Source organism: Phocoena phocoena, chromosome 3, assembly GCF_963924675.1.
Source record: "Phocoena phocoena chromosome 3, mPhoPho1.1, whole genome shotgun sequence".
Classification (NCBI taxonomy): domain Eukaryota; kingdom Metazoa; phylum Chordata; class Mammalia; order Artiodactyla; family Phocoenidae; genus Phocoena; species Phocoena phocoena.
In genome coordinates, this window is record NC_089221.1 from 147,653,010 (window position 1) to 147,672,024 (window position 19,015).

The window sequence follows — 19,015 nt, forward strand, 5'->3', positions numbered from 1 at the left end:
ATGTTCCATTGATATTTAAACCCACTTTATGAGATATTTGTGATTTAGGTCATTTAACTGACATGAGTGTATGTGTATTTCCATGTTCTCCCTACACAAACAAATACCTTCATTATAATTAAAAACTTTTTTTTCATATTTAGTGTTACAAACCTTAAATACTGGGGAAGATGTGAGCCTGTCATTTCAAGGACTCTTCAGTTCCTAAATGACCTTTCTGTTGGATATCCTTTTTACTATATCTGATAATGTACATAAACAACCTAACAAGTGCATTCTGTTGGCCAGGTATTTTCCTTATTTATAATTTTTCAAGTGTTTTTTTATTTTTTTAATAAAAAGCCTTTCATTTAGCCTTATCTGTAAATGCATAATTTTGAAAGATTTATATTAGCTATATAATGTGAAAATTTTATTCAGAGTCACAATTGAATCTATATGGATATATAGATTTCTAACTAGTTAAAGTTAATGTTTATACCCATCCAGGCTTATAAATGGATATATAAGAAAGTATGCAAACCACATGTTTTAATCCGTAATTTTTCATAATTGTCAGGACGTTCTTGTTTTAAAAAAACATGTAACTAATTTTAAGAAAGTCAAAATGTTCCAAAAATATTATTTTATAAAAACTGAATTCCTAAGAATCAGTATTTCTTCAGTGTTCGTCAGTTGAAACAAATATTATTTTCACTAGTTAAGAGGCACAAAGGAGTAATAGAAAGGGAATTACAAGGTTTTTGACCTCTTTGATTATTTCCTCTACCAAATCAACATCTTATTTGCTCTAAAATAAGATTTCCCATTACACATTAAATGTTTAGATTTCTCTTTAGCAGATTTTTAAAATCTAAAACCAGAATCATCCTTTCTTATTAGATTATAGTTGATACTATTATAATGTTTCTACCAATGCGAGAGAAGTATGTCGATTGTCTTTTATATGTTAGCTATCAAATATGTAGGAGTTGTGAAAAATAAGTGTTGGTTTAGTTAACCACTAAGATTAGCTGATATTTTAGCATGAGGACAGCATTCTGAAAATGGGTGGCATTGGATGGAAATCTTTAATGTAGGTTCACTCCAGGAATATGTTTATATTAGTTAAGTTTAAAATTGTGTTCCTTGGCAAACCATAAAAGATTTCCAAAGTATTAGACACCCACTTTTGTGCTGGAATTTAATATGCAACTTTTTATTGGAAAATAATCGTCCTTGTCTGGCAAAATCCACCATGCAATATTTCTGTTAGTAGGTATAATGCAATAAAGACAGGGAGGGCTATTTATCACTACAAATTTTGAGGATTTCAGGATTCTTTTTATTATTTTAATATATTTCTTTGATATTAAATCAGAAAAATGATAAATTACACCTGTCCAGGCTGTTTTTCCTTTTTACTGGAAAGTGATGTACAACCCAATTCCAGTGGTCATTTTGGCTTTTTAAGATATGTATTTTTTCTTATTAAAAAAAAAACTCAACCTGTATTTTTTTTTAATAATAATGCTGAAATACTCTTTATTTCTAACATATGAAGTGGTTTATAAGTACTTCCTAGTATTGCAAACTCTGGCCTTTTCACAATGTATTACTTTGAGAACATATTATCTGGAAAGAAGCCTATATTATTTTATAGCACATATCTATGTTTAGATTTCCCCTATTTTTTAGGTTGAAATTGAAATCTAATATAAAATTAATTTGATTTGTATTGTTTTTGTATGATTTACATAATGCCTAATTTATTTGTATCTGCTATTAAAGATCCTTTCCTATCACTTATACCTTTTATATATTCTTTAATCCTGAGATTATAACCATTTATCTTACAAGTCACTTACTGCTTTTGAGCACTCCTTTTTTGAAGTTAATAAAAGAATCGTATTTTCAGAAAGCTTATTAGATAAAAGTTTAAAAGCTAGCGTTTTAAACCAAGGGATAGGCATAATTTCAACTTGGGTACATTGATTTATATTTTTAAACAATTATTTCAGGTTTGCATATTTAGAAATATATATTAACTCAATTTGATTTCACTGCTCAGTTATTTGAATTATAAATCATTATGTCCCTTCTAGCTGATCAGTCATGAAATATCTTTGAATTCATTTACATAATGGAATATGTGAGTGGTGTATCTATTTCAGTGCAGTTGCTGGTTACTGAATGCATGTTTTGTTGTTTCTAATCGATTTCTTTATTGTAATGCGTTTTTAAATCCTGATTTTAAAGCAATACATTATTTCTGTGTTAAAAATAAGGTGACACTCTTCAGCAATAGAAACAGTTATACAAGATAAAAATCATCACCATTTGGCCTCTATAAATGGAAGTATGTTTATATAGTAATATTCAAAATATTTATATTTAAAATACTAGTAACAAATAAATGAAAAGCATGTTATCTTACTATAAAATTTTTAAATGTTCCTTATTACTTTTATAATGCATGTCTTCAGATACTTATTTTTTTGTTATTTCTACTTTTATCTTCTTCAGAGTGAATCTTACTCATTATTTATGGTCCTCCCAGCCCTTCTCTGAACTTTGGTGGTCTTGTATCTGACTGGTTGTTTGGAAATTGAAATCACAAAAGATCCTCATTTTTAAGAAGCGCTAAAAAGCCTTGTGTTTACTTGCCTAAGGCAGAGTAACCTGGAATGGTAACCTGGCCCTGATGGTTACTGTCTCAAACCTTAGTGATAATCAGAGTCACTGGAGTTCTTGTTAAAATACAAATTCCTGGACCCCACCCCCACCCCCAGAGTTTCTGTTTTAGGAGGGGTCAGACTGAGACCTGAGAATTTGCATTTTCATCAACTCCAGGTGATGCTGGTGGCTCAAGGACCATACTTTGAGGACTTCTGCCTTAAGTTAATCAGAAAATAGAACTGAATGTCCTAAACAGAAAAGTCGGGTATTTCTCCTACAAGCTCTTCTCTAAGGGAATTTGTCTTCACTTGGAAAAGGCGGACTTGATGTTTTTAGAAATAGTCTAGTTTTCCAAAGAATAATGTGTGTGAGGAGGATACCATTATGTTAAGTCCCCAGATTTTAACTGGAAAGCCCTTGTTGCATTCACCCCAAGGTTTCTGTTGGTAAATTTGAAGCTTTCTAAATTGGTAAGATTATTGTAATTTTAAAATCTAGTGGCCTTTTTGAGAGAAAGTTTGTTTTCCCGATAGATTCATTACATGTGGCATATATGATACATTTAGCAAGCATATCTAGTAACTTTTTAATGTACTTTTTAAATTTCCAAGACTAAATTTCAAGAATTCCAGATTCTAAATAGCTTTCTCTAACAGGCACAGAGTTGAAATGACTCTGTCCTGGGGCAGCCCTCCACAGTTAGGTTTAATACCTGGGGATCTTTTTCTTGCTTTGAAATGATTTCCAGTCATAAATTCTAGTTTCTATCTAATTGGGAAAGGAGTAAGATTGTTTAAGTGATTAGGACAAGGAAGCTGCCAGGAAAACTGGAGCAAGAATAAGGGTCATACAGAGCTATCAAATAAACTTACTTATTTTACATGCTGAGAAAGAGGGAGGGAAGTGTCACATTTCATCCAAAATTCTGTTTGTGTATTAATCATTACTTCAAATTTTTCTTCCTTTGAAAAATAATTGATCAATATTTCTACTGCAATTCATTGTTTACTAAAATTTATAGCATTTATATGTCTCTGGGTTTCAGATAGATAATAATGAGAAAGGAAATTTCATTTTCTGTTAGGCCCTCTGTTGGTAGCTGCCCTTATTACATCATCCTCAAAGGTTTGAGAAAACCCACAATATCTTTAGCTTTTAAAAAACAGACCCCATTAAAGGGTTCTACATAAATTCATGAATTTATCCAAACTCACTTTACCCTATTGATAATGTTAACTTAAACAATTCTTAGAATTAATAACTTCATCATGTTATTGCAAGACCACATACATAATTCACGGGTCCCAGTACGAAGTGAAAATGTGGGGTGCCTTGTTCATAAATGATTAAGAATTTCAAGTCCTCATCAGCAGAGCATTGAACCAAGCAGAGGCCTTTATAAGCAGAGACCCCTGTGCAAGTGCATAGTCTGGACGCCCATGAAGCTGGCTCAGGTTATCTGTTAAAGAAAGAATTACTTCCATTTGGCTTCAGACTATCTAAGACTGGGGCTATCTCCCATAGTTCCTGTACACCAGGATTTGGTGAATCCTGAATGAGGTGGAGGGTCAGGAAAGACTAAAGGATGAAAGATGAAACAAGGGTCTAGAATGAAATCAGGGTGAAGGATGGAAGTAAAATTGGGTATGTCTGTTACAGGAAATATTTAGTAATAAACCGTAGTAATTCTGCTTTTGTGAAACAGTATTAAAATGTATTGCTTTATTTCAGCGAGTATCACCATCTCCAGATGGTTTTCAGAATGTTAAATAAAACTAGTTTCAGCTACATCCCTCAGGCATACTTCTATTAACATTTCTCATCAAAAGAAATGTTGATTTATTTCTTTGTTTGCTGTCTCTGTCATCTTTGGAAAAGTCATCTCGTAATTTATCTGCTCTATTTGTTTGTTTTTGTGCTGGCATCAAGGGTGAGAATCTGCTACTCCTCTTCTGTAGCCCACTTATGCAGGCCTTCTCTCAGTTCTTTATATATTCTTGCTTCACAGGATTACCTTCCTCGAGTATTGTTTTGATCTGATCATTTTTCTTCCCAAAAGCCCAGAGTCACTTCCACTTGCTTCTTGGGTCAAAGTAAAATTATCGATTTAAACTTGAGTTCTTTAATGGTACTTGACTTATTGAGTTCCCATAACTAATTTCCTGATCTACCACTCAACCACAATTTGTACTTTATACTTGGGCCAAGGAAATTTATTTTTGCCTTCCCCTTGACACCCTTCATTATCTTTCACTGAATTACCACATGTGCTGTTCTCTTCATTTGATCCATTGTAACTCACTTAGGTCTCTTTTAATTTTCAGGTTTAGCTAAAAACTTGGTAGAGCCATCCTGAAGTAGTTACAATCCTTAGTCACTATGTTAACTGAAAGAACATGAATGAGTCATTTAACTTCTCTGAGACTCAGTTTCTTCATCTGTAGAAAGGGAATATTACCTATCTCTTAGGATTTTGTAAGGATTAGATAAGATAATAAATACATAACAATATATCTGTGTCATCTTACAATAATAAAGCACCTGGTTCTACTGATCCAGTCACATAGTAGGTGCTATTAAATACTTCATTTTCGTTCCTTTTCTTTTTCTTAATGTTCTTGGACACCTAGTTCTTATCTATATTTCTGGTGATGAATATAATATAGCCTAGTATTGGCTAGTCCTCTCTCCTATTAAGTTGTAAATTATTAGGGATTAGGACTCTTGTTTCCTTTCTCTATAGTTTCAAAACTTCATCACATAGCAGGCCTTTTGAACCTACTGTTACCTCTCCTACTGAGATACTAAACCTTAACTCTTAGTCCTTATAAGTAGTTATTAGTATCCCTTAAGATGTTTCATTTTGGTTATACCTGTTTGGATTTTTTTAGTCTAGTAGGGTTCATGAGCATAATTCTACTTTTGAAATAACTAAACTAATATTTCAGTAATTATGCTATATACCTACAGTATATTTATACTATATTACCTACAGTAATTTCCAACAGGTAATTTTCTTATCTGTGCACTTTCTTCTATCATCAGGATCTAATTCTATCTGTAATATTTGTAAATATGTATGGCTTTTACATAATGGCCTAGGTCAATACCACTATCCAGCCTCTTGTGCTTAGTGGATATCATGCATCTAATATACTACTTCTTCGATTCTAAAACAAATTTTGTCACATTTTAACACTTCTGTAAATAAAATGTTTTATAGCTGATGATACTTTAAAATACTTTTTCTTTCATAGCAGCTCATATCATAAGGATGTTTTTTATAATCCGTGGTGTTTTAGGATTGATGAAATATGGTGTTGCTCAGTAAAGACTTGATAGCATGAATTGAAGTCATACTTGGTGCTCCTGTGCCCCTTAGCTGCGGAAGTGTGTGGTACCTGTAACTTAAGAAACCAGGGCATTCTCAATTTGGTTATCCTTGTCTTCAAAGGCTGCAGATTTTCAAAATTTTGACCATCTCTTAGATCACCATGCTTTCAACTTTTTCTTGCCTTTCTCCATTTGTCATGCTAACTATCAGTAAGGCCATCTTCACCTTCGTCAGTGGTTTCGTAACAACATGGATATAGACAGAAATTTTATGAGCATTTTGTTTGTAAGTTAGTATCAGCCAGGTTATGGAGTTTGCTCAGTCCTGGATGTGATGAAGGCTCACTTATGAGTTGATGCGTCCTAAAAGAACAGTTTCCCTGTCGCTTCTGGGACCTAGTTCCAGTTTCAGTTGTATCTCAAGAAGCTAGTGATCTCTGTAGAATCATTTGGCATCTTTAAGATTAAATGGATATGAGATAGCCTAGTGAAAAGAGCTTCTACTTTCACACAGACCTTTGACCTTTGGATTTGAATCTTGGCTCTACCATTTATAAGTTCCATGTGAGACCTTTATTAAGTTCTCTAACTCTACTGGACTTCTACTACTGTTGTTACTGTTAACCACCATTACCACGTGTACTGTTATAAACTGTTGTCAACAGGCCTCTGAAATCTAACCTAGTACTGCCACCCAACTAAAATGGTGCAACTTACAAGAACCCTAGTCTCTTAGAGAAGAATGAAGATTATAATGATGATGTATCTATTTACCTTTTTAAAAAAAATTACAGATCCTCTTAAGGACAATAAGTAGCTTTGAATTGAATTCCTATAGGGGAATATAAATATTCAGATGAACGCTCATTTTTTCCTTTATTGAAAAAGTTTAAAAATTCACTCTTAACCTTTTTTTTTTTTTTTCTTTAGAAGGTAATTAAAAGGCCGTGAGGCTGGCCTTGGTACAAAGTGCACGGATGCAGTTCTGCAGAAAGTGTGTCTTTGGCATATGAGATTCTTCCTGTGAATGTTCTGTTTATTGCTACCATAAATATTCTGTTGTCAAAACATGACTTGCTGTTTATTAGCAGCACTGACAGGAAGATTCCTATTAATGGCAGCATTCTTATTACCCATAGACCCTGTCACTTTTAACTTCGCAATTGTAAGCGAATTGTATTTGGTAATTACTTAAGATATTTCTTAGCTTATTGATCCCCACCCCTGTTTAACCGAGTGAAGTTTGAGTGGCAGTTCTTCGACTCAGTGATTTACACTAGAAAAAAATCATCAAATCTGCATCTTTGTAAGCAGGGAAAGACTTGCTACCTATCAGCCCTGATCTTGTTTCAACCTTCCAGAAACACATAGTGCATCGAGCACCCACTGAGAGCGATGTACTGGGGAAAATGCGTACATGCGGCCACTGCCCTTAGAAAGTTTACAGTATAATATACAGATAAGCAAACTATACAGTTGCTTAATATGCAACTGGAATGGATTGCCTTAGAGTCAGAGGGGCTTGAATGTAAATCATTCTAATTGCCTGTCTTTTGGAAAGTTTTATTTCATTGTTTGAGTTTGTTTCCTCATTTGAAAAATAGAATCTATCTCATGGGATTGTGAGAATTAACCTTGCAAGTAGTAAGCATTCTGTAAAGGTTCATTCTCTGCTTCTTTGTATCTTCTCTCTGATTTACATTTAACAAAGACATTTGCATCATCTGATCCTTACAACAGTCCTCACAACCCAAGATAGCTTGGGTATATCCTCATTTGTTGAAGAGGAAAACTAAGGCTAAGAGTCGCCGAGTATAGTACTCAGACTGTCATCCTGCTGATCGAATGGTGTAGTCAAGCTGAAAGCCCAGGTTTCCAAACTTTTGTTCCAGTGCATTTTCTACTCTTTTACACCCACACCTGAGTGCCTAAAATTTTAAATTAGGCTTATCAGCCCCACTGTACAGAGTTAATATACATCTGCATTTGGGAATGACGTGAAGGAAAAGAGCCAGTGTTTTCATTGGGACATAAATGGAACCATGTAAGATTATTACGGCTTGAAGAAAGGTGTGAGTAAGTATGTAGGGAATGCCCAAGAGGTGCCCTAGCTAGAGTAGGAGACACATGACTAGAAGACACTTAGGGTAAACCCTAAGTAAGAGCAGAGGGTCTGTGTCCTGAATAGATGTTCTTAGAACCCACTTCAGCCCTTCTTTGATGACGGCATTAACCAGAAATTATTTAGGCTTTGTGATCGTGTTTGTGACTTTTCAACTCTATTCTCGTACTGAGTTGAACTGTTCAGGTGATAATGTGGTACAGTAGAAAGAACACAGCCTTTGTAATCAAACCTCAGGTCAAATGTCAGCACTCTCAGTCCACAGATGTATAATCTTGGGCAAGTAACTTAATTTCTCTGAGCTTCTGTTTTCTTATCCACAGATTAGACATAACAAGTAATATTTAACAATGTAATTATGAAGATTTGGTGGGTTCACAAATATAAAATGCCTTACACCTAGTAGGCACTTGAGAAGTATTAGGTCCTTTAAACCTGGCCTTCAGTACTTGAGGACATGCAGTCTGCTACATGCTCCTAATTGTATTCGGATTTTCTTCATCTAAAGCAGAACTTCCTTAGATTTCTACTAACTGAGCTCATGTGTCTTAGAACTGAATAATTTTCTCTTTCTTGATAGCCTATTATGGGTCTTTCATAATTATTTTTTATGAAATAATATTAAGAAGTTCCATGTTACACCCAAAATGTAAAAAGGGTCAGTTTTAATTTTCCACTCTCAAGGCTTTAATAGTAAAAAACTTTTTGTCTTAATTATAAAAGTCATTCTCCCTTTCCATAACTAGAAAATGTGTAAGATAGGAAAAGTCATTGCACTGGTTAATAATGGATTATCATTCTTAACAGAATGGAAGGCATTTCTATAGGAATAATACTCTTTAGAAGAAATATTTATTCTTCCTAAATAGGAACTGATGCCATTATAGTTCAGTGTCATTTTGTGATCTATTACTTACTGGTAAGACAATTGTATTTCCCCAGATTCCTTAACTTCTATTACCTATATCCTTTTAAAAAAACTTGTGAAGATAGATGCCGTGAAATTCATGTTAAAAAATCACACGGTGAGTCTTATTTCCTTTAATTAATGACTAGAGTTTTCCGGGTAGTTTAGGTAAAGCTTAGTAACTTTGGATGCTCTCTTGCTTTCATCAGAGTGAACACTTCCCCTTTCTTGGCATCAGTGACAGTTACAGTCTCGGTGACTGCAGGTGCCGAACAACCTTCTACACAGCCCTCACTCGTCTTCTGATGGTAGATCTAGGTAAGGTTAAGAATTTAAGCTTAATTAATAAGGGGTCAACAGTATACTTGTGTGAATAAAGAAGTGTCATATTTGTGAGTACCACATTTAACTTATTGGAATTTGCCATCTTTGACAGTTTTCTACAACTTTCCGAGATTTGAGCATTCACTTGTTAGCACCAGAGCCAAAAGGCAAATTTTTGTATATAAGGTGGTATTTTTCACTTCACATAGTACTTGTATTAACTCTTTACTTCAAAGCTGATTTTCTGGGTATCCTTTGATCCATTAATTTTACTGCTACAAAATCAAAGAATAATCGTAAATACAGAAAAGCTTTATAAACAAGGATTTTCTTTGTAATGGCATTTAATCTAGAAAAATATGGCAATGATGTAAATGTCCAACAACAGGGAATTATAAAATTATGGCATATCTACTTACTTGATGTAATAGTCTGTAGTCATTAAAAATTTTGACTTGAAGACAAAGTAATACATGAAGTTTTATGATATAATATTAAGCAAAAACGTAAGGTATTGAACTGTGCAAATGATGATGATCATGCCCATTGGGAGGGAAAAAACAGTGCGTCAAAAAAAAAGCTTCAGTGAAATTCTTCAAAAATGTTAAATGTTGTCTTTGAGTAGTGCACTATAGGTGACTTTTCCTCATTTCTGGTTATTTGAAATTTTCCTTACTGTATTACTTTTCTAATGGGAAAAATTAACTTGTTTTTGTTTCATTGAAAAGCTGAAGTTAGCCAGAAGTATCCACAGGTAGATAGCGAGCTACCTTAAGATGGGCACTTAGGCCTCTCTGTGTTGAGCACGTTATGCTGGATTCCCATTTTCCCCCATGTTTGGATACTGCAGGTTAAATTAATCGGTTTATAGACATATGAGAGAATTCAATCAATGACGATATGATATCATCCTTAGAAAATATAAGACTGATGATACTTTTTCTTCCTTTCTCTTGCAATGTATTAACTGATCTATCAACTGAAACATGAATTTTTTTTAAACATGATCATACATAAGGAAAAGGGATAAATAATTTCATTTTGTATGTAAAAGGCATTGACCCTTGTAATGGAAAGGTGGCTAAAGCCTTCTCTGCTCCATATGTATGTTACTTTCATGCATTTCAACAGAATAAATCACCAGAAAGACAAACAGCCAAAAGTTGCAAAAAATACAACAAGAATGACTAAGGAGCTTAGTGGGATTGATTTCTAAAGAAAGATTAAAAGAACCATGTATGTAAAACTTGGCCAAGTGACAAGTAGGGCTTGAGGCAAAGAAAACTGTCTATAAATATTTGAAGAGTGTAAACCAGGCATGCAAAACCCAATCATCTGCTACCTTAGGCAAATGGAGGATCTGAGTGACAGCTTTGCATGCTGCACGCTGGCCTGTATTACCTCTCAGCTGCTGCCTTGGAGAGCAGAAGAGCAGCCCAGACTCTTTGTCATCGTCCTCCATAATCATTTAGAGAGCACCCTGTGCTGAGGTCTGAGGGCAAGACAAAGACCAGTCAGGCATACTGGCCCCTGCCCTCAAGGAGCTAGCCTTCTTGCTTTCCCTGTTGTCCAAGCATTAAAGGAGATAGTAACACCCTTGTCTAGACTTAATTTGTTTCCTAAGCCTTAAAAATGCTCTTTTAATGACCTGTCAAACAGAGTGAAAGAAGCAGGGAGACCAAAGTTAAACAGAACTGGCTAAAGGAAATTTCCTAGAAGGAGGTTCATGTCACGCACATCTTCAGGACCTGGAAATGGAATGAGTCAAGATCCTTTTTTGTACGGCCGTTATGGACAAAAGAACCCCTCATAAATCTGTGGTAGCTTAAACAACAGGATAGCACCGTCAGTATTCACAGCACTACTGCACTTATCTTTGCATTGGTAATTGATAGTCATGATGGTGGCCAGAAAGACCCTGCATTGCACGCTGCCTTTTTGAAGACTACATTTATTTAGTATTGCTTAATGTAAACTGTGAGGTATGAGAAACTGAAGTAAAAATATATAATTGACTAATACGGTCTTATTAGCTTTCACACGATTTGATTCCTTTGAAATATTTAACCCAAGGACATATAAAGTATAAATTGAAATTTTTTGGTTCAGAGGGTTTTTTTTAAAGGTAAATATCTGTTACACCGAAAGCAGTTTTTAGATACCTTGGGAAAAAGGAAAGACAGGCTGTGTGGGAGTACCTGGTACATGGTAGATGCTTGATGTAAGTAAATCGAATCTGGGAATAGATAAAATGAAAAACAATAGCAGCTCCACTCATGGAACTTGTACATAGTTTGAAAAGAAACTTTTTTATTTATTAGTGTTTCTCACTTTTAAAAATAATTAAACGTGTATGACAGGCATCAAGTGATGATATGTGGTATATATTATCAGAGAGCTTCCTTCCCCTGTTACAAACCAGAGTTGCTCTTCTTCCCAAAATATGTTGAGCTCCTTTAGGGTGTAGACTTTGCCTTCTTCATATTTTCTAGTACCAATCTCAGTATGTCTACATTGTAGGTGCCCAGTTAGTATTTGGCGAATGAATGACACACAAGTATACTGTAACCAGAATGCCATAATCATGGCTCCTGAAATCAGCTCGGCCTGCTGTGTTCTCTCTGGGAGTAGTTTGATCATTGGACTCTCCAAGACAAAACAAACCAAGTGGCTGATTACTTTCGCAAGTGATTAGCTACACTTGGACACTCTTGTGCTCGACTAGTCACTTGTTGCTCTCTGTTCAAGTTATTACTTTACAGACAATCATTTGTTGAGTGCTGCTGAACACAGTTTTATTATTTGAAGCCTTGTCTCACAAACTAGATTGACTGGATGTTGCTGTCAGAATTCCTATATAGATGGCTCTGTACTTTTCTATTGGATGTTCACTGTCATGGAAACAAGGAAAGAAGAGGTAGTGATGTTGTCAAAAGAAGCACAGATCCATGTATTAAGTGAGAGAAATACTAGATCATGAGAATTCTTCTCAAATTAAACAGAAAAATTTGAAGAGGAACTTTTTATATCAGTGATTTTTTTGGGGGGGGGGTAAGAATCACATAGAAAAAACACCTAACCAACCTGCTTGCAAAGCATTGGATGTGATTCTTAGATTGAAATATAAAGCATATTCTAATTGGATCCTACAAAAGAAATTGAATATGCTTTGTGTATAAGCCCTGCACATTGGAGTGATTAAAAAAGGTGAAGAAATTGGGTGTCACATTAATTGATATTTACTTTGAAATGCATTTTGGTTTCTATTCAATAATTTGTACTTTGTGTGAATTTAATTAGGGGCTATGTGCCCCAGGTTGTATTTCAGATTAAAATGGGGGGGGAAGGTGTTGACAATAAACAGTTGTACCACTTTATCAAATTGCTCCTTGGGTGAACTAGACGAGATGTTCACTTGTATAAAGAACAGAATTGAAAGCATTTCATCGTCAGAATAATGATGTTTCATGTTGGCCACGTAGTTTAAGAAATTATAAAAATTAATGCAGGGCTTCCCTGGTGGCGCAGTGGTTAAGAATCCGCCTGCCAATGCAGGGGACACGGGTTCGAGCCCTGGTCCGGAAAGATCCCACATGCCACGGAGCAGCTAAGGCCGTGCGCCACAACTACTGAGCCTGCGCTGTAGAGCCCGCGAGCCACAACTACTGAAGCCCACATGCCTAGAGCCCATGCTCTGCAGCAAGAGAAGCCACCGCAATAAGAAGCCCGTGCACTGCAACGAAGAGTAGCCCCCGCTCACCGCAACTAGAGAAGAGCCTGCACGCAGAAACAAAGACCCAACGCAGCCAAAAATAAAAATAAATAAATTTTTTAAAAAAGAGAGAGAGTGAAAGAAAAAAAAATTAATGCAAAAAACTCCCTTCATGAGATAGCATACGTACAGGAGAAAATAGTAACTGACCAAGAATCACTTAAAGTTCCCAAGGTTATTTTTAAGTTAACTTTGTCAATCTAATAAACTAAAGGAAAGATAATATTACCCAAGTCAGTAAATGCGAACCTCCAGGGAGCTGTTCAGTGTAAACTACTTGAGTAAATAAAAACCTTCTATTTTGTTTAATTTGAATGGAGGTGAATTCAGCTGACAAATATTGCAGAGGGGAAGTGTGGGAAAGAGATACAACAAAGGATTTTGTTTTGTAGAGAACTAAATATTGTTAGTTGCAAATTAAGTTTTTACCAACCACAGATTTAGAATTGCTTGGTGTCATAGTTTATTTTCCTTGGACATTTTATGATTGCACCTTATCTTGAACTACTCAGATGAGAAGCATGTTGATGGGATCTGAGTAGTACCTTCCTCAGATATTCAAACTCTAACAAGCAGTCATACTTTTAATGATCACGGGGATACTAATATTAAAATGGTGTTTATAGACATTAAGAGAGAGTTCTCTCTTTAGGGATGAAGGTAGCATAGTATCCATTTACCTTTGTGGCTTATCATTGGTAATTGGCACCTGAAGATACCTGGCTTAAATTTGAAAATTTTTAAATAGCAAGTAAATGACTTGAATAAAAAGGGAAGAGTATTTTAGAAATAGCTACTAAAGATAGAAGTAAAAATACACTGAGGAAGGAAACTTTTCCTTTTCTTTATTAATAATAACGTTTGTTTACAAAGTTATAGTTTGCAGACCACTTTGACATACATTTTCCTATTTGATCTTCAGGACAGCCCACATGAAATAGGTATTATTGCATTGTTTATCGTTAGAAAAGTGAGGTACAGAGATTAAATGACTTGCCGAAGGTCAGTCATATAACTTGTAGTCCTCTGACCACATATTCTCATTCACTTTTGCTAAACTGTTACTTTGCCTTTCACATTCTCAGTCAATTAGGCAGTGTAACTTTTTCTTCTTCATTTTTATTTGAACTGTTTGGACTGAATGATTGATTTGAGGTTCGGGGGCAGTGAGAAGAAGGGAGAAGGGATTACTTTCCAAACTTCTATCAAACAGATAAGATTCATGTTTATTATTTGTATATTACAGTTCTGTGGTCAGTGAAAGTCAAATGTAGTTTTTGAAATTTGTTCTTATGTCTAATAATTGGCTAAAGCATATTTCTTCTCATGGAAAAAATAACAGAGGTAGATATCCCAGGAGGATTTAGAAAGTGAGAAGCTTGCTCAGAAATAGCTGATGTTCTGATAAATAGGAAGAATACATCAATATATCACCTGTGTCCATGACTTGGCACAGACTATCTGGAAAATAGACATTTGGTGGGAGGAGGGGAAGTGGGCAATAGGGGTAAAAAAGCAGCTGGAAATACTTAGAATCTATAATGAGATAATTAAGACTAATTAGCTGGCCCTGTAGGCAGAAAGCAGCCCATTAAGTCCAGATCCAGTGTTAATAACTCACCTGGTTTTGAGGGTAGAGAGTCCAGAGCACCCCAGGGAATGAGATGCTTCAGGGATGAAACTTTGAGGATAGGTTTGCTAGAAAAGGAGTGAGTAGTCTGCAGTAGGCAGTGTATTTTTCTTCTGGGAACTAAAATAAACATTCTGGTTCCCTAGGGAGAGGAATTAAAGGGTGCCTCAGTTTTCTCATCTGTTAAATGGAAATATCTACTTTGAAGAGCTGTCATGTGGCTTAAATAAGATAAACATGTGTGAAAGGGCCTGGAACAATTCTTTTCACAAAACAAGTACTCAGTATGTGTTAATCATGACAGATATTTTATTAAATGCACTGTTAGGGGCACTGACTGACACTGGGTCCTCAAAATGAGGCAGATCCAATACCCTTTATGCAGCTACTCTACCTTTAGAACTTGGGCTATTATTTTCCTATAGAAGCAAAGAGCTGATGACACTTCCTGACTGATACTAAAACATCTTGCCCTGCCCAAAACCATAAGTTATTTCAAAGCCAGCTAAAACTCCTAGGCAGTTTAGAGGGAAACTGAAATGAAAACCAAATTTGGGCCCAAGTTAAATCTGGCTATGCACATTTATCAAGGCTTTTTCTAATAGAACTTTATTTATTTTTATTTTTGGCTGCGTTGGGTCTTTGTTGCTGAGCTTGGGCTTTCTCTACTTGCGGCGAGCGGGGACTACTCTTTGTTGCGGTGCGCAGGCTTCTCATTGTGGTGGCTTCTCTTGTTGCAGAGCACAGGCTCCGGAAGCGCAGGCTCAGCGGCCATGGCTCACGGGCCCAGCCACACCACGGCATGTGGGATCTTCCCGGACCAGGGCTCGAACCCATGTCCCCTGCATTAGCAGGTGGATTCTTAACCACTGCACCACCAGGGAAGCCCCTCTAATAGAACTTTAGAAGTGCTATCCTAATAAAGTGCTGGGGAACAGCAGATGATATGGGCCTAGACCTACAGAAGTCACTGGCTCTTATGAGATTACCCACTGGTACTTAGTTTTAAACGGGTTACAGTTGTCCCTCAGTATACACAGGGGCTTAGTTCCAGGACACCCCACCCCCCCATACCAAAAGTTGCATTTGCTCAAGTCCTTATGTAAAATGTCATAGTTTTGCAAATAACCTACACACATCCCTCCCGTATACTTTCAATCATCTCTAGATTAATTATAATACCTAATACCATGTAAATGCTGGGTAAATAGTTGCCAGCCATGGCAAATTCAAGTTTTGCTTTTTGGAACTTTCTAGAATTTTTTTTCCTAAATATTTCTGGTCTCTGGTAGGTTGAATCTGAGGATGCGGAACTTATGGATATGGAGGGCCAGCTGTATTTTCTTCACTCACTGTCTGTGTATCTCCTTGTTTGCCTCTCCTAATTCTCATTAAGAGCTTCATGGCATTAGACCTGCTCTTTATTGATGTATTAGTTTCCTATTACTATTTTAACAAATTACCACAAACTTAATGGCTTAAATATTACAAATTTATTATTTTGTAATTCTGGAGGTCAGAAGCCCCAAATGGGTCTCATTGGGCTAAAATCAAGGTATTAACAGGGCAGTGTTCCCTACTGGAGGCTCTGAGGAAGAATCTGTTCGCTTGCCTTTTGCAACTTAGAGGTTACCTGCTTTCCTTGGCTCATGGCCCCCTTTTCCAAGATTGGTCAAATTCTTCTCATGCTGCCATCTCCGATTTTCCCCTTCTGCTTCTCTCTAACACTTTCACGGACCTTGAGATTACATTGGACCCACCTTGATAACCCAGAATAATCTAATATTTTTAAGTCAGTTGATTGCAACCTTAATTCTCCTTTGTCATATAACCTAGCATACTCACAGATTCCAAGGATTAGGATGTAGACATCTTTGGGGGGCCATTATTCAGCCTACTACATTATTCAGCCTACTACTACCTATTACTAATACCAAACTATTTCACACAATACATATCATACAATAATTCCTCAGTAACTGTTGGCTACCATCATTTATTACTACTTGCTTCTCCTTGGCCACTCCCCAAACCCCCCAGCAACCCAGCTGCAATTTGCATTTGAATTTGAAGAAATGAGAAATTGCACTGTTTACATTTAAGGGGGGGAGGTGGAAAGCAAACCCAGATTTTTGGTGGTGGTGGTTTTGTGGGGGCAGTGACATTCTCATACCATAAAATTCATCCTGTGAAAGTGTATAATTCAGTGGTATTTAGAATATTCACAGGGTGTGCAACTGTCACCATTATCTGATTCCATAATATGTTCATCACCCCAGAAAGAAAGCCTGTACCTTAAAGTAGTCGCTCCTCATTACCCCTACCCCCAGCTCCTGGCAGCCACTAATCTACTATCTGTCTCTATGGATTTGCCCATTCTAGACATTTAGTGTGAGTGGAATCATATAATATGTGACCTTTGTATCTGGCTTCTTTCATGTACCATAATGTTTTTGAGGCTTATCCATATTTTAGCATACATCAGTACTTCATTCCGTTTTTTGGATGACTCATATTCCATTGTACGGATATACCACATTTTGTTTATCCATTTATCAGTTGATGAACAGTTGGGTTGTTTCCACCTTTTGGCTATTATGATAATGGTGCTCTGAGCAGTCGTATGCTAAGTTTTTGTATGGACACATGCTTTCAGTTCTCTTGGGCATATACCTAGGAATAAAATTGCTGGGTCATACGACAACTCTGTGTTTAACTTTTTGACTAACTACCAAACTGTTTTCCACAGTGGCTGCATCATACTCTATTGGCTTCACCATTATACATTCCCACCAATCTAGATTTTAAGTTATACAAAATAACAAATGAAGTGGCCTACAAATAAAATATCTGAGAGCCAACATACTAAAATAGTTACTATTTGTATTTTAATGTGACTTCTCTGAAGGAAAAAGAATTGAAATTCATAAAATGAATAACTTTTCTGTTGAATCAGATCCTCAGAAATCCAGTAGAGGGGATTTAGCTTTGGGCCTTCCCTAAAAGCTGATGTCAATTACAGATTGGCACTTGCCCTTGGCACTTGCCATCTACCTCTACAAGGATTAAATCATGAGCTGCTGCAGCTGCTGACTTTCAGCAGCCCCTGAAAGGAGTTCAGGGCGGAGAGCAGAGATGAGGCGCTCTGGGAAAAACTGGCAGAACAGGTCTTCGGATAGTTAGATATTTTCAGGAGCCGACTTTATGAGCCCAATTCTTGTATCTCCTTATATCTAGAAAAAGCACTAAGATCCTTCATGGTGACGTCTGCTCCTTGTGACTAGCAGTAACCTTCAGGAGACTAGCAGAAACCTTCTGCAAAAAATATGCGCTTGATTGCATGTACTCCCCCTTCACCCAAATCACATGTATACTGACCTTCTCCCCAACCTCTTTAGGGCAGTTTCTCAGAGCTATCTGAAATGCTGTCTCCCAGACTGTAGCCCTCATTTTGCCCGAAATAAAACATAACTCGCAATTCTCATGTTGTGCATTTTTTTAAGTCGACACTGAGGAATATTATTTTTATCTATGCATGACTGAGAACTTAGGATGTTACGTTAGTATTTACTTTCTGATGCCAATGAAAATAGTAGCCTATAAATTGGCACTTCACCCTCAAATTATACTGGTGTCTGGGCCCTCGTCTTGTTAGAAAAAAAAAAACTGGCAGCTTCCATTATTATTCATAAAATGATCACATGTAGATTTGGCATACTAAATATAATATATGACTGCATACTTGAATGTAAAGTCGTAAGAGCACATGTTTTCTCTTTTCGTATCAGAAACAGTAAATGATACCTCCATGGGTAATACAAATGAGGAAAAAAGCCTTAATAGATGTTGTATAAAGTTGCATGAGGTAAAAAAAAATGACCAGTTTTCTAGCTTAGATGATACAACATATCACATTGCAATAATAGGAACAGTGCTAACTGAAACATAAACGTTTCTATAGGAATAATGCACCAGTGTGTCTCGTTTGCCTACCTTAAACTCAAGTGATTGCTGAGGAATTCCTTTCTCCTCACCAGAACCAAGCTAATTGTTCTTCACCCTCTTCTGACTTCATGCAACTGCAAAGTCGAGATTTTGTGACCCTGACTTCCGTCCCTACCTCTGACACCTTCCACCCCATCAGAGACATGAGGGGAGGAACATGAAGTTGGGGGGTAAAGCAGAACTCATTGGAGACCCTGGTTCACTGACATTTACCAGGCAGAGGATGTTGGACAAACTACTTAACTCCTTCAACCTCTCTGTTCA

At 36.3% G+C, this 19,015-nt stretch overlaps 1 protein-coding gene across 1 annotated transcript in view; it reads left to right on the forward strand.

Moving 5' to 3' along the window:
* The window catches only part of RANBP17 (RAN binding protein 17), a 316,069-nt gene that overhangs the window by 222,320 nt on the left and 74,734 nt on the right, over window positions 1-19,015 (forward strand). The window contains exons 16-18 of the mRNA XM_065873435.1: window positions 144-224; window positions 9,075-9,138; window positions 9,230-9,338. Of these exons, the coding sequence (XP_065729507.1) occupies window positions 144-224; window positions 9,075-9,138; window positions 9,230-9,338 (254 nt within the window). The remainder of the gene's footprint in view (window positions 1-143; window positions 225-9,074; window positions 9,139-9,229; window positions 9,339-19,015) is intronic.